General features: G+C 41.8%; 1 protein-coding gene across 2 annotated transcripts in view; it reads right to left on the reverse strand.

Annotated features, from left to right (window-relative positions):
• The window catches only part of mthfd1l (methylenetetrahydrofolate dehydrogenase (NADP+ dependent) 1 like), a 76668-nt gene that overhangs the window by 44413 nt on the left and 18543 nt on the right, over positions 1–13712 (reverse strand). For both annotated transcript variants that reach the window (XM_038962308.1, XM_038962309.1), the window contains exons 16-17: positions 11328–11404; positions 7803–7943 (exon numbers count right to left, since the gene is read on the reverse strand). In XM_038962308.1, coding sequence (XP_038818236.1) covers positions 7803–7943; positions 11328–11404 — 218 coding nt within the window. The remainder of the gene's footprint in view (positions 1–7802; positions 7944–11327; positions 11405–13712) is intronic.

The raw sequence follows: 13712 nt of genomic DNA on the forward strand, positions 1-13712 counted from the left end.
GTCTCCTGAGAGGCCCAGCAACCACCCTGCTTAGTCTCCATAATGGCAGGGACATGATAGTTGAGGGTCACTAGGGGTTAAATCCCTACAAAACCTGGTGGGGACAATGTTATATTGTTTTTGTGCATCTCTGAGTGATGTTCTATCGATTCCCTGAGTCATTTCCTGTCTTCATTTGTATCCGAGTTAGTGGCGTTCAAGCAGGCAGAAATCCGGCCAGTATGACGTAACACTGTGATAAAGTCTCTCTCACTACACTGGAAGTTAATAGGAATACAACTTCTAGATCACAAAAACGTCTATCATACATGTCAGATTTCAATACTGGCCGATGTCATAACTCGGGGGGATCCCTTCTCTCGAACGAGCCATTGATCATATTTTTGTGATATTCCTACTTAGGGCTATGGCGGTTGTGAAATTTTGTCAGCCGGTTATTGGTCATGCACGGAGAATTGACCGTTTAGCATTTCCAGGCTTCCACACATTCAAGCTGCTGATGTGCACCTTTGGAACATCTACATAAAAAAAAAATACATGCGCATATATATATATATATACATATATATATACACTGCTCAAAAAAATAAAGGGAACACTTAAACAACACAATGTAACTCCAAGTCAATCACACTTCTGTGAAATCAAACTGTCCACTTAGGAAGCAACACTGATTGACAATAAATTTCACATGCTGTTGTGCAAATGGAATAGACAAAAGGTGGAAATTATAGGCAATTAGCAAGACACCCCCAAAAAAGGAGTGATTCTGCAGGTGGTGACCACAGACCACTTCTCAGTTCCTATGCTTCCTGGCTGATGTTTTGGTCACTTTTGAATGCTGGCGGTGCTCTCACTCTAGTGGTAGCATGAGACGGAGTCTACAACCCACACAAGTGGCTCAGGTAGTGCAGTTCATCCAGGATGGCACATCAATGCGAGCTGTGGCAAAAAGGTTTGCTGTGTCTGTCAGCGTAGTGTCCAGAGCATGGAGGCGCTACCAGGAGACAGGCCAGTACATCAGGAGACGTGGAGGAGGCCGTAGGAGGGCAACAACCCAGCAGCAGGACCGCTACCTCCGCCTTTGTGCAAGGAGGAGCAGGAGGAGCACTGCCAGAGCCCTGCAAAATGACCTCCAGCAGGCCACAAATGTGCATAACATAGTAATAGTAACAACATAAAATTTGAAGAAAAAAAAAACATAAAATAACATAGTAACAAAGCCTACCATCAGTAACACACTACGCCGCCAGGGACTCAAATCCTGCAGTGCCAGACGTGTCCCCCTGCTTAAGCCAGTACATGTCCAGGCCCGTCTGAAGTTTGCTAGAGAGCATTTGGATGATCCAGAAGAAGATTGGGAGAATGTCATATGGTCAGATGAAACCAAAATAGAACTTTTTGGTAAAAACTCAACTCGTCGTGTTTGGAGGACAAAGAATGCTGAGTTGCATCCAAAGAACACCATACCTACTGTGAAGCATGGGGGTGGAAACATCATGCTTTGGGGCTGTTTTTCTGCAAAGGGACCAGGACGAGTGATCCATGTAAAGGAAAGAATGAATGGGGCCATGTATCGTGAGATTTTGAGTGAAAACCTCCTTCCATCAGCAAGGGCATTGAAGATGAAACGTGGCTGGGTCTTTCAGCATGACAATGATCCCAAACACACCGCCCGGGCAACGAAGGAGTGGCTTCGTAAGAAGCATTTCAAGGTCCTGGAGTGGCCTAGCCAGTCTCCAGATCTCAACCCCATAGAAAATCTTTGGAGGGAGTTGAAAGTCCGTGTTGCCCAGCAACAGCCCCAAAACAGCACTGCTCTAGAGGAGATCTGCATGGAGGAATGGGCCAAAATACCAGCAACAGTGTGTGAAAACCTTGTGAAGACTTACAGAAAACGTTTGACCTCTGTCATTGCCAACAAAGGGTATATAACAAAGTATTGAGATAAATATGTATTTGGTCAATAACAAAAGTTTTCCACCATAATTTGCAAATAAATTCATTAAAAATCCTACAATGTGATTCTGGATTTTTTTTTCTCATTTTGTCCGTCATAGTTGAAGTGTACCCATGATGAAAATTACAGGCCTCTCATCTTTTTAAGTGGGAGAACTTGCACAATTGGTGGCTGACTAAATACCTTTTTGCCCCACTGTACATACATACATACATACACACACACACACACACACATAATCAAATCTATTTAAATATACACCATCACAATATATTTTAGCCAAGTCTAAAGAAACATGATATGAAGAAAATGTATTTCAGAAGAACAGAATATGAGTTGGCTTACTGTATGTCTGGCTATGCTCCATGCCATAGGCTTGTTCATTTAAGTGACAATATATGGTTATAAGTACCATTATTTTATATGATTTTATATTGAGAAGAATATAATTTAACTTAGCTGGGGGAAACATATTTATTATGGAGCAAGTGTGCATATGAAGTGGCTATGTTGAACGTAAAAGGGATCACTTGAAGCAGGTCCTATATGCCAGATTTAGAGTTATTTGGCAACTTTAGTTGTGAATGAAACAAACCTTAGAATGTCTTAGAAATCAAAAGATAAATGGTCTGCATGGAGCGACTATCTGCTATTGATTTGAGAAAGAAGCCTTGCCTCAGGCTGCACAGCTGTCAAATCAATTTACATTTAGAATGGTCCATTATTAAATGGTTAGGAACAGGGTGAGGGGAAAAAGACATGTCATCTGTATGCACTCCAATAGGGAATGGAGGACGCTGGCTTTCCCGCCCGCCTGTTTTGTAGGCTACTTCAGTTTTATAGCGGAGCATAATATGACCAGCTGAGAAATAAATACAACACCACTTATTTCACTGCACACATCAACCACTGTTTGAGGAGTATGCTCTCGCTGCTGGAAAGGTGATACTCCACCCAAACTCTGTATGCCATGGGCTCTCCAACCTTGTTCCTGCAGCTACCCAGTTCTTCATTTGGGAAAAGTGAAAATCTGTTTGTTTTTGCAATGAAACACATTTAAGTAAACTGTTGACAGCCAGTCTGCGCACTCGAGAAAGGAATAGAGGAGGAGATGGAAATGCATGGTGGTGAGATTATGTATAGCTAAAGGTAATTCTGTACAGCTAAACGTAATGTCACCCAAACAAGAAAATATATATATATAATTTTTTTTTTTTTTTTAAATCCCTATTACTAGGCTATTCAAAATCAAATACAAATTCACTAATTGTAGGCTAACTGTAAGCCGCCCTGCACGATCAATGAATCAACAGCATGGTCTAGGGCTATACGTTCTGTCTAGACTCATGGATATACAATTTGGAGCATAGCGTAAGGTAACCAGTCCATCTAGTGTGCATAATAATACAGTCCACACTCAATTATGTATCAAAGAAATCTTAAATCAGTTTTGTTGTATGTTTTTCTGCCATGCATAATATGCAGTAGACTATGTATTGTATAATGGCACAATCCTAATTTTAATTTCAGGTTCTTTTTGGGCCTGGGCTCATATGCATAAACTCTAATATACATATGGGTGTTTTTAATTCATCATCACCTTTGAAAGCGCTGTTCATTTGGTTTACACTGTTTCAATCTGCTGATGAACTGTCTTCACATTAATCACAGTGAGGTGAGCTTTAAAAGTATGATAAGCTGTTTTGATGATAAGTGTTCGATTTGATTGCATTTGCACTGTTCTCAAAAGTGAAGATAAAGCATTACATGCATAATCGCATTTATTATAAAATTGTCACCCATCAGACTATTCTTAATTTGATGTAGTCTTTACATATACTAAATATTATATACAGTACCAGTCGAAAGTTTGGACACACCTACTCATTCCAGGGCTTTTCATTATTTTTACTATTTTCTACATTGTAGAATAATAGTGAAGACATCAAAACTATGAAATAACAGCTTTGCACAATCTTGGCATTCTCTCAACCAGCTTCATGAGGTAGTCACCTGGAACACATTTCCATTAACAGGTGTGCCTTGTTAAAAGTTAATTTGTGGAATTTCTTTCCTTCTTAATGCATTTGAGCCAATCAGTTGTGTTGTGACAAGGTAGGGTTGGTATACAGAAGACAGCCCTATTTGGTAAAAGACCAAGTCCATATTATGGCAAGAAAGGTTCAAATAAGCAGAGAGAAACAACAGTCCATCATTACTTTAAAGACATGAAAGTCAGTCAATTCGGAAAATTCTAAGAACTTTTAAAGTTTCTTCAAGTCGCAAAAACCATCAAGCGCTGTGATGAAACTGGCTCTCACGAGGACCACCACAGGAAAGGAAGACCCAGAATTACCTCTGCTGCAGAGGATAAGTTCATTAGAGTTACCGTTGCCAGAGATATTATAGAAAGAAGATAGAAATCAAATGAATGAGTGAACACATAATGCCCCATCCAGCAGACTGTCGACCAATCGCGTTCACGTTGTCAAGCTGCGTCAAACTAATCATCAAGCAATCCCTTCTCAAAGAGAAACGTTCCTATTTTCCTCGAAAGTATGTAATGTCACGATTCCAAAGCTATACAATACTACAGATAGCAAGTTAATAATCTCACATCTCGGAAAAGATTTGTAATGTTGTACTTCTTGTTGATGAAATTCGTGCTAATGTTGGGTTTTGAGCTAGCGCCCATTCACTCCTTGAAAGAGAGCGCTCTTTGTCCAACAATCGCCCAGAATGCACCGCGCAGCCCATTGATGTAGCATGGGTAACGTTTCCTCATCTCCTCAAAAGTATACCTGCTGTTGTGAATGTTAGACTCCACTCCGAGGGACATCGATCTACACATTGAACATTGTGAGATTGTAGACTCCTAAATTTATAGTGCAGTATCTTTTGGCGATTTTACAGGTAACTAGCTATGTTACATGCTGATATTGTCTTTGGTATTAGTGTGTAGCTACATTTGCTAGCTACACTACATGACCAAATGTATGTGGACACCTGCTCGTTGAACATCTCAGTGATTCATCACTCCAGAGAATGTGTTCCACTGCTCCAGAGTACAATGGCGGCGAGCTTTACACCACACCAGCCGAGGCTTGGCATTGCGCATGGTGATCTTAGGCTTGTGTGCAGCTGCTCAGCCATGGAAACCCATTTCATTAAGCTCCCGACGAACAGTTCTTGTGCTGACGTTGCTTTCAGAGGCAGTTTGGAACTCAGTAGTGAGTGTTGCAACAAAGGACAGATGATTTTTACACGTTACAGCACTCGGCGGTCCCATTCTGTGAGCTTGTGCTGCCTACCACTTCACGACTGAGCCGTTGCTGCAACTAGACGTTTCCACTTCCAATAACAGCGCTTACAGTTTAACAGAAGTAGACGAACAGACTTGTTGGAAAGGTGACATCCTATGATGGTGCCACGTTGAAAGTCACTGAGCTCTTCAGTAATGCCATTCTACTGCCAATGTTTGACTATGGAGATTGCATAGCTGTGTGTTAGATTTTATACACCTGTCAACAACGGGTGAAGCTGAAATAGCCGAATCCACTAATTTGAACGGTTGTCCACATGCACTATATACACTGCTCAAAAAAATAAAGGGAACACTAAAATAACACATCCTAGATCTGAATGAATGAAATATTCTTATTAAATACTTTTTTCTTTATATAGTTGAATGTGCTGACAACAAAAATCACACAAAAATGATCAATGGAAATCAAATTGATCAACCCATGGAGGTCTGGATTTGGAGTCACACTCAAAATTAAAGTGGAAAACCACACTACAGGCTGATCCAACTTTGATGTAATGTCCTTAAAACAAGTCAAAATGAGGCTCAGTAGTGTGTGTGGCCTCCACGTGCCTGTATGACCTCCCTACAATGCCTGGGCATGCTCCTGATGAGGTGGCGGATGGTCTCCTGAGGGATCTCCTCCCAGACCTGGACTAAAGCATCCGCCAACTCCTGGACAGTCTGTGGTGCAACGTGGCGTTGGTGGATGGAGCGAGACATGATGTCCCAGATGTGCTCAATTGGATTCAGGTCTGGGGAACGGGCGGGCCAGTCCATAGCATCAATGCCTTCCTCTTACAGGAACTGCTGACACACTCCAGCCACATGAGGTCTAGCATTGTCTTGCATTAGGGGGAATCCAGGGCCAACCGCACCAGCATATGGTCTCAAGGGCTCTGAGGATCTCATCTCGGTACCTAATGGCAGTCAGGCTACCTCTGGCGAGCACATGGAGGGCTGTGCGGCCCCACAAAGAAATGCCACCCCACACCATGACTGACCCACCGCCAAACCGGTCATGCTGGAGGATGTTGCAGGCAGCAGAACGTTCTCCACGGCGTCTCCAGACTCTGTCACATGTGCTCATGTGCTCAGTGTGAACCTGCTTTCATCTGTGAAGAGCACAGGGTGCCAGTGGCGAATTTGCCAATCTTGCTGTTCTCTGGCAAATGCCAAACGTCCTGCACGGTGTTGGGCTGTAAGCACAACCCCCACCTGTGGACGTCGGGCCCTCATACCACCCTCATGGAGTCTTTCTGACAGTTTGAGCAGACACATGCACATTTGTGGCCTGCTGGAGGTCATTTTGCAGGGCTCTGGCAGTGCTCCACCTGCTCCTCCTTGCACAAAGGCGGAGGTAGCGGTCCTGCTGCTGGGTTGTTGCCCTCCTACGGCCTCCTCCACGTCTCCTGATGTACTGGCCTGTCTCCTGGTAGCGCCTCCATGCTCTGGACACTACGCTGACAGACACAGCAAACCTTCTTGCCACAGCTCGCATTGATGTGCCATCCTGGATGAACTGCACTACCTGAACCACTTGTGTGGGTTGTAGACTCCGTCTCATGCTACCACTAGAGTGAAAGCACCGCCAGCATTCAAAAGTGACCAAAACATCAGCCAGGAAGCATAGGAACTGAGAAGTGGTCTGTGGTCACCACCTGCAGAACCACTCCTTTATTGGGGGTGTCTTGCTAATTGCCTATAATTTCCACCTTTTGTCTATTCCATTTGCACAACAGCATGTGAAATGTATTGTCAATCAGTGTTGCTTCCTAAGTGGACAGTTTGATTTCACAGAAGTGTGATTGACTTGGAGTTACATTGTGTTGTTTAAGTGTTCCCTTTATTTTTTTGAGCAGTGTATATATAGCAACTAGCTAGGTAGATACTCATAAGAGTATATATATATATATATATATATATATATATATATATATATATATATATATATATATATATATATATAAAAGAGTATCTACCTAGCTAGTTGCTTGCCACCCCATAGAAAGCTGCATTGTGGATTTTGTAGTCGATTGGAGCTGCAACAGATTTCCACAATGATTTTCCATGTTGCTACCAAACTTAATATAACACCAAAATGAAACATTTGTCTCATGACATCTGTGATAATGTTAATGTGTTGACTGAGTTTAAGTAACACATAACCAGAGACAAACACAAACAGAGCTAAATCTCCACTTGACAAGATAATCAGGAAGGACAAGAGAGACAAAGAGAGCTTAGTGAAGAGGTCTTGACATATGACCTTCGTAATGATTTATATGCTGATGTTAAAGTATGCTATGGCCATTAAAGTAATTTCTGACTGATGTCTTTAAGTGGAACAATACTGCAACTGATTGGCACTAACTGAAAACATTTAGCGCTCATCACACACACACAAACCCACACCAACGACACAGACAGACATGCTTGCAACAGCAGGATTGTGGGTTCGATTCCTGGGACCAACCTTATGTAAAATGTATGCACGCATGATTTTGGATAATGGTATTTATTATATGATTATATTACCAGGTCCTCTGCTGTGACGGGCTGTCCACTGCGGCTGCTGCCCACCACCATACGTTCCAGTCTGGTCTTCATGTCCCCCAGTCCATCAGCTAGGGCCAGGATAGCCATGATCTCACTGGCCACCGCTATGTCAAACTGGGTCTACACAGGAGGAGAGAAACATAGTGTGTGTATTTACAGATGATATCAAAATCTCAATGGCCACTACTATGTCAAACTGGGTCTACACAGGAGAGAAATATGTACACACACACACACACACTAAACACAAACACAGCATCAATGGCCACTGCTATGTCAAACTGGAACTGCACAAGAGAGAGACGAGGGTCATTCCACCTCAAAAAGCACAAGAAAGGACTGACACCCACCCTTTCAGATTATTTTTCTGAGAAATTAAGCTAATTGATTGGACCCAAATAGGTCATTTTAATTTATAAGATTCTGATAATATTCAATAAATAAATAAATAAATAAATAAATATAGTACCCAACATCCAATTCGGACCAAACTTCTTCCTACCAATGAGTAAGACATGAGGAATAAATGATGAAATAAAAAGCAATCCACGGATCCCCCCCATGCCAATCCCATCCCAACAACCAGTATACAGCATCAGTTCTCTATGTTTGACTAGTAGTATTAAGCTGTGGCTTGGAGTATTGCTTCTCCATACTATGTAATGTATCCCCTATTAATCTGGTGAAATGTTTTCCCCTGTTCAGAGAAATTAGTAATTGAAGCCGCTTGCATTATTTTCCATAAACTAGTGTGAAAGTACCAGGTTTTTTGTTCTGGCTACATCGCCACACTCTTATCCAGTCTGCTGGTCTCTTGTGTTTATTAAATAGATAACAACATTTCCTTTGCAACTTTGGATAGAAAACCAATAGATTTGGCTCATTCCGAAAATAAATTGTGTGGTCATCCTCACACTTCAAGCCAGTCCTCCATGAAAGCAATTCCTTTCTTAGCAACCTAATGATTAGTCAACCCAACTCTCCTTGAATAGTCCAACAACTGTCCACTTTCTGAGAGCGCTATCCCTACGCAATTCTCATATGAAGACTTTTCCTACACGTCCAAAGCTTTGGAGAAATGGGCTAGGGACTAAAATATTGTGACAACCCTAATGAGAATTAATTGCATGGCAGTCTTTGATTTTTTTCAATAAAATGATCAGGAAACAGCTTTATATTTATTGTGACTAGTGACCATTAACCAAATTGGATGTTGGGTACTATATGTATTGAATATTATCTGAATCCTATAAATTAAAAAGGCCAATTTGAGTGCAATCAATTAGCTTAATTTCTCAGAGATAGAATTCAAATTTCAACAAAATAATGTTTCAGGAATGCCAATCTTTCGAACTACAGAAAATGCCAGCACAATCTGAGATGGTGGGTGTCATGGCTTGCTGAAATGATATGGAAATACTCAAGCAACACAAAAATCTTGAGGTGAAATAAGTCAAACTGAATCAGAGGGGAATGACGCAGATAGAGTACACACACACACACACACACACAACAGAGAACACTTGAGAGAGAACAGCGGGGGAGCTGAGGGAGGGAGTGGAGGGATAACACACACACACACACCCCTCATGTACACCACTATACAACTGGCAGGTAGACTGACATGTTAACTACTAACACATGAGTCTGATTCCATCCCAGTGGATAAGATTCCAAGCCAGACTGCTTTTCTACAGGGCATTAGGCAATATACATTTTTGTAAACACACATGCAGAGTGAGCAATGTTTCATGGATGTGGCCTAGTTTTCCAAAAGCCTTATTGCGTCAGAGTGATGGGGAAACAATGGAAGGAAGGGCTGTTGTTTATCTTTGTGTGTGTGTGTGTGTGTGTGTGTGTCAAGGTTATTGTAGTAAACAAAACTTTTTTTTGGCAAACTGAAATAAAATGATTAACCCGTTTGAAAAACTGAAAATATTATCTAAATAAAATAAAAACCATCATGAATCATATTCCTTTTTATTTATTTTTTTAAATTGTATTTATTTTTTGGTGGTTTTCAAGCATTTTTTCAAGCCTCTGAATCTGGGGGGGCACATTGAGATTGACTTCATGATCTAAAGACTCAGTGAGACGACGTTGAGACGAGCAGCACCGCAGATTGAGATGAGTGAGATGCAAGTTTTTGCTCTCACAGTCACACAGAGTATCTGTGAACGTGCACAGATGAGCTTAACGCTGCTACAAAGCGGTAGCTACGGGACCAAAACTTCTAGTACTGTTTACTTCATGCATCTACGACATCTCGCTGAGTCTACCTCAGCCTGTGGTACTCAACCTTTCAGCGGGGATCCCATTTATTTAGACAGAATTTCTGGCGACCACACCCCAACTACACAATTTTGGCGACTCTGCTGCAATTCCCCACTAGGGGTCACGACCCCGACGTTGCATACCACTGTGGCAAGATGTTATCCCCAAAAACACAAATTATACAACACATAAATGCTCCGAGCCTCCAACGCATAGGCTACTTTCTGTCCCTTACACTAAAACAAATATAAAAACGAAATAGTAAATCAGATCTGAACACTAACTGAAACTAACCTGAATTTCAAATAGAAATATTAAAACTAATAAAAACACAAAACTATAATAACCTTGGCATTGCGTGTGTGTGCGCCTGCGCGAGAAAGAGATAAATAGTAAAAGATAAATTACATTAACCACACCGACACAACGGCATCGTTAACCACACGGACACAAACGCATCGTTAACCACACCGACACAAACGCATCGTCAGAGTAAAGGCATTAGGACATTTTCTACTACCCCTCCCGATGCTAAGGCCCTGGGGGGCTATAAAGTGTACCACTGGATGAGTGATGAGAGGATGAAAGAGGGAGGGAACGGTGGAGGGACATAAACATATGCTTGCTAACGATCCAGGAGAGGACAGTATTTTCTGCTTTCAACATTTGCTTTCACTTAAGGTGCTTGCTTCCCATTGAGGGAAGTGTGTTTATTAGCAGGATTTCATTTAGCCTTCATTAATACTGACAGTTACTGACACACCAAAACACTTAATTGTGGAAGGCGAGGAGGGGCGAAGGTCTGTCTGTCTGTGTATATATATATATAGTGTGTACACGCCAGTCTTTGACGCCATGTCTCAACGATGTGTGTGCACATACTATATGTTGATAATATGTGGAGTAACCAAAAATGCAATTTACCCCCAATTACAGTGTAAATGCTTGAGCACCGACCATTCAGCCAAACTGGAAGTAATCAGTAAATGAAGGTGTGTAAATGAGTGGTTGGTAGTACATTAGCCAAGACAATGGCCATTAAGATTCCTACATTTTTTATTTATGTATTTACTTTAAGCGACTGAGATTCTACTTGTAATGAAAAGCGCTATTTAAAATAAATACATTATTAATCAGTTAATCAGAGTTATCACTCAGGTCATACACATAATCACGTGGTTATAATGTACATAACATTTTAAAGATATACTGTACATAGATATAACATACCTCTCGCACATGTCCTTTCTCAGTGCTGGCCTGTCCTACAGTTATCTTCCTCAAGAAACGATCGTTGGTATCAACCACTACAAGACGGAGAAAAAAAACAACAACATAAATACAGAATACTAATTCATTCATTACATCACACTTAAGATTGAAAAAATCCAGGAACATTCCCAAAAAAACTCCAGGAATCAGGATGGAAAAAGCACGAAATCCATGAATCTTCCAACCGGGTTTCCTGGAAAACCTGGGATTTTCGCAACCCTAATCGCATAAAAATGTTTTTATTTTATCTAAATTAGTGAGCCCCTTCAAAACGTCATAATGTTTCAGTGACATGTGGAAAACATCTGATAGAGGCCAGTTTAACGGTCATTCACAAACATGGACCAGGGAGAGCCTTTAAAACCTGTGTGATCCGCTAGTACACAGTATTGAGTCACGTCCTTTACAACCCAACCCTGGCCTGGTCTGTAAAACCCATTTGGACAGTAAACAGTATTAAAACACATGTATGATGGGCCTGTAACTGACATACACGACCTAAAGAGACCTATGGATGACCAGCGCCAGCCAAGAAAAACCACACATTTCTCAGACTGGAAATAAATACGTTCTCACAGACATAATTAAGACACATGCTCCCAAGTGGCGCAGCGGTCTAAGGCACTGCATCTCAGTGCTAGAGGTGTCACTAAAGACCCTGGTTTGATTCCAGGCTGTATCACAACCAGCCGTGATTGGGAGTCCCATAGGGCGGCGCACAATTGTCCCAGCGTCGTCCGGGTAAGGGTTTGGCTGGGGTAGGCAGGCTAAATAAAAATGTAAAGGCTAAATAAAAATGTAATTGAAAAAGTATAAATTGATAAAGGTAGGCCTATTCAATTCACTAAATGTTTTTATTTAACCAGGTAGGCCAGTTGAGAACAAGTTGTAATTTACAACTGCGACCTGGCCAAGATAAAGCAAAGCGACAAAAACAACACAGAGTTACACATAAACAAACGTACAGTCAATAACACAAAAGAAAAATAGAAAAATCTATGCACAGTGTGTGCAAATGTAGAAGAGTAGGGAGGTAGGCAATAAATAGGCCATAGAGGCGAAAATAATTACAATTTAGTATTAATACTGGAGTGATAGCTGTGCAGATGATGATGTGCAAGTATAGATACTGGGGTGCAAAATAGCAAGAGGGTAAGTAATAATATGTTGACGAGGTAGTCGGGTGTGCTATTTACAGATTTACTGTACCTGTACACAGTAAGCTGCTCTGACAACTGATGCTAAAAATTAGAGAGGGAGATATAAGACTGTAGCTTCAGAGATTTTTGCAATTCGTTCCAGTCATTGGCAGCAGAGAACTGGAAGGAAAGGCAGCCAAAGTAAGTGTTGGCTTTGGGGATGACCAGTGAGATATACCTGCTGGAGTACGCGTGCTACGGGTGGGTGATGCTATGGTGACCAGTGAGCTGAGATAAGGCGGGGCTTTACCTAGCAAAGACTTATAGATGACCTGGAGCCAGTGGGTTTGGCGACGGATATGTAGTGAGAGCCAGCCAACGAGAGCATACAGGTCGCAGTGGTGGGTAGTATATGGGGCTTTGGTGATAAAACTGATGGCACTGTGATAGCAAATTGGATGTAGTCTGAGAAGAGTGTTGGGGCTATTTTGTAAATGACATTGCCGAAGTCAAGAATCGGTAGGATAGTCAGTTTTACGAGGGTATGTTTGACTGCATGAGTGAAGGAGGCCTTGTTGCGAAATAGGAAGCCGATTCTAGATTTAATTTTGGATTGGAGATGCTTAATGTGAGTCTGGAAGGAGAGTTTACAGTCTAACCAGACACCTAGGTATTTGTAGTTGTCCACATATTCTAGATCAGAACCATCCAGAGTAGTGATACTAATCTGGCGGGAGGGTGAGGGCAGCAATCGGTTGAAGAGCATGCACTTAATTTTATTAGCATTTAAGAGCAGTTGGAGGCCACGGAAGGAGTGTTGTATGGCGTTGAAGCTCGTTTGGAGGTTTGTTAGCACAGTGTCCAAAGAGGGCCAGATGTATACAGAATGGTGTCGTCTACGTAGAGGTGGATCAGAGAATCACCCGCAGCAAGAGCGACATCATTGATATATACAGAGAAAAGAATCAGCCTGAGAATTGAGCCCTGTGGCACCCCCATAGAGACTGCCCCATAGAGACTGCCCCGGTCTGGACAACAGGCCCTCCGATTTGACACACTGAACTCGATCTGAGAAGTAGTTGGTGAACCAGGTGAGGCAGTCATTTGAGAAGCCAAGGCTATTGAGTCTGCCGATAAGAGTGTGGTGATTAACAGAGTCGAAAGCCTTGGCCAGGTTGATGAAGACAGTACTGTGCAGCCGTCT

Source organism: Salvelinus namaycush, chromosome 24, assembly GCF_016432855.1.
Source record: "Salvelinus namaycush isolate Seneca chromosome 24, SaNama_1.0, whole genome shotgun sequence".
Classification (NCBI taxonomy): domain Eukaryota; kingdom Metazoa; phylum Chordata; class Actinopteri; order Salmoniformes; family Salmonidae; genus Salvelinus; species Salvelinus namaycush.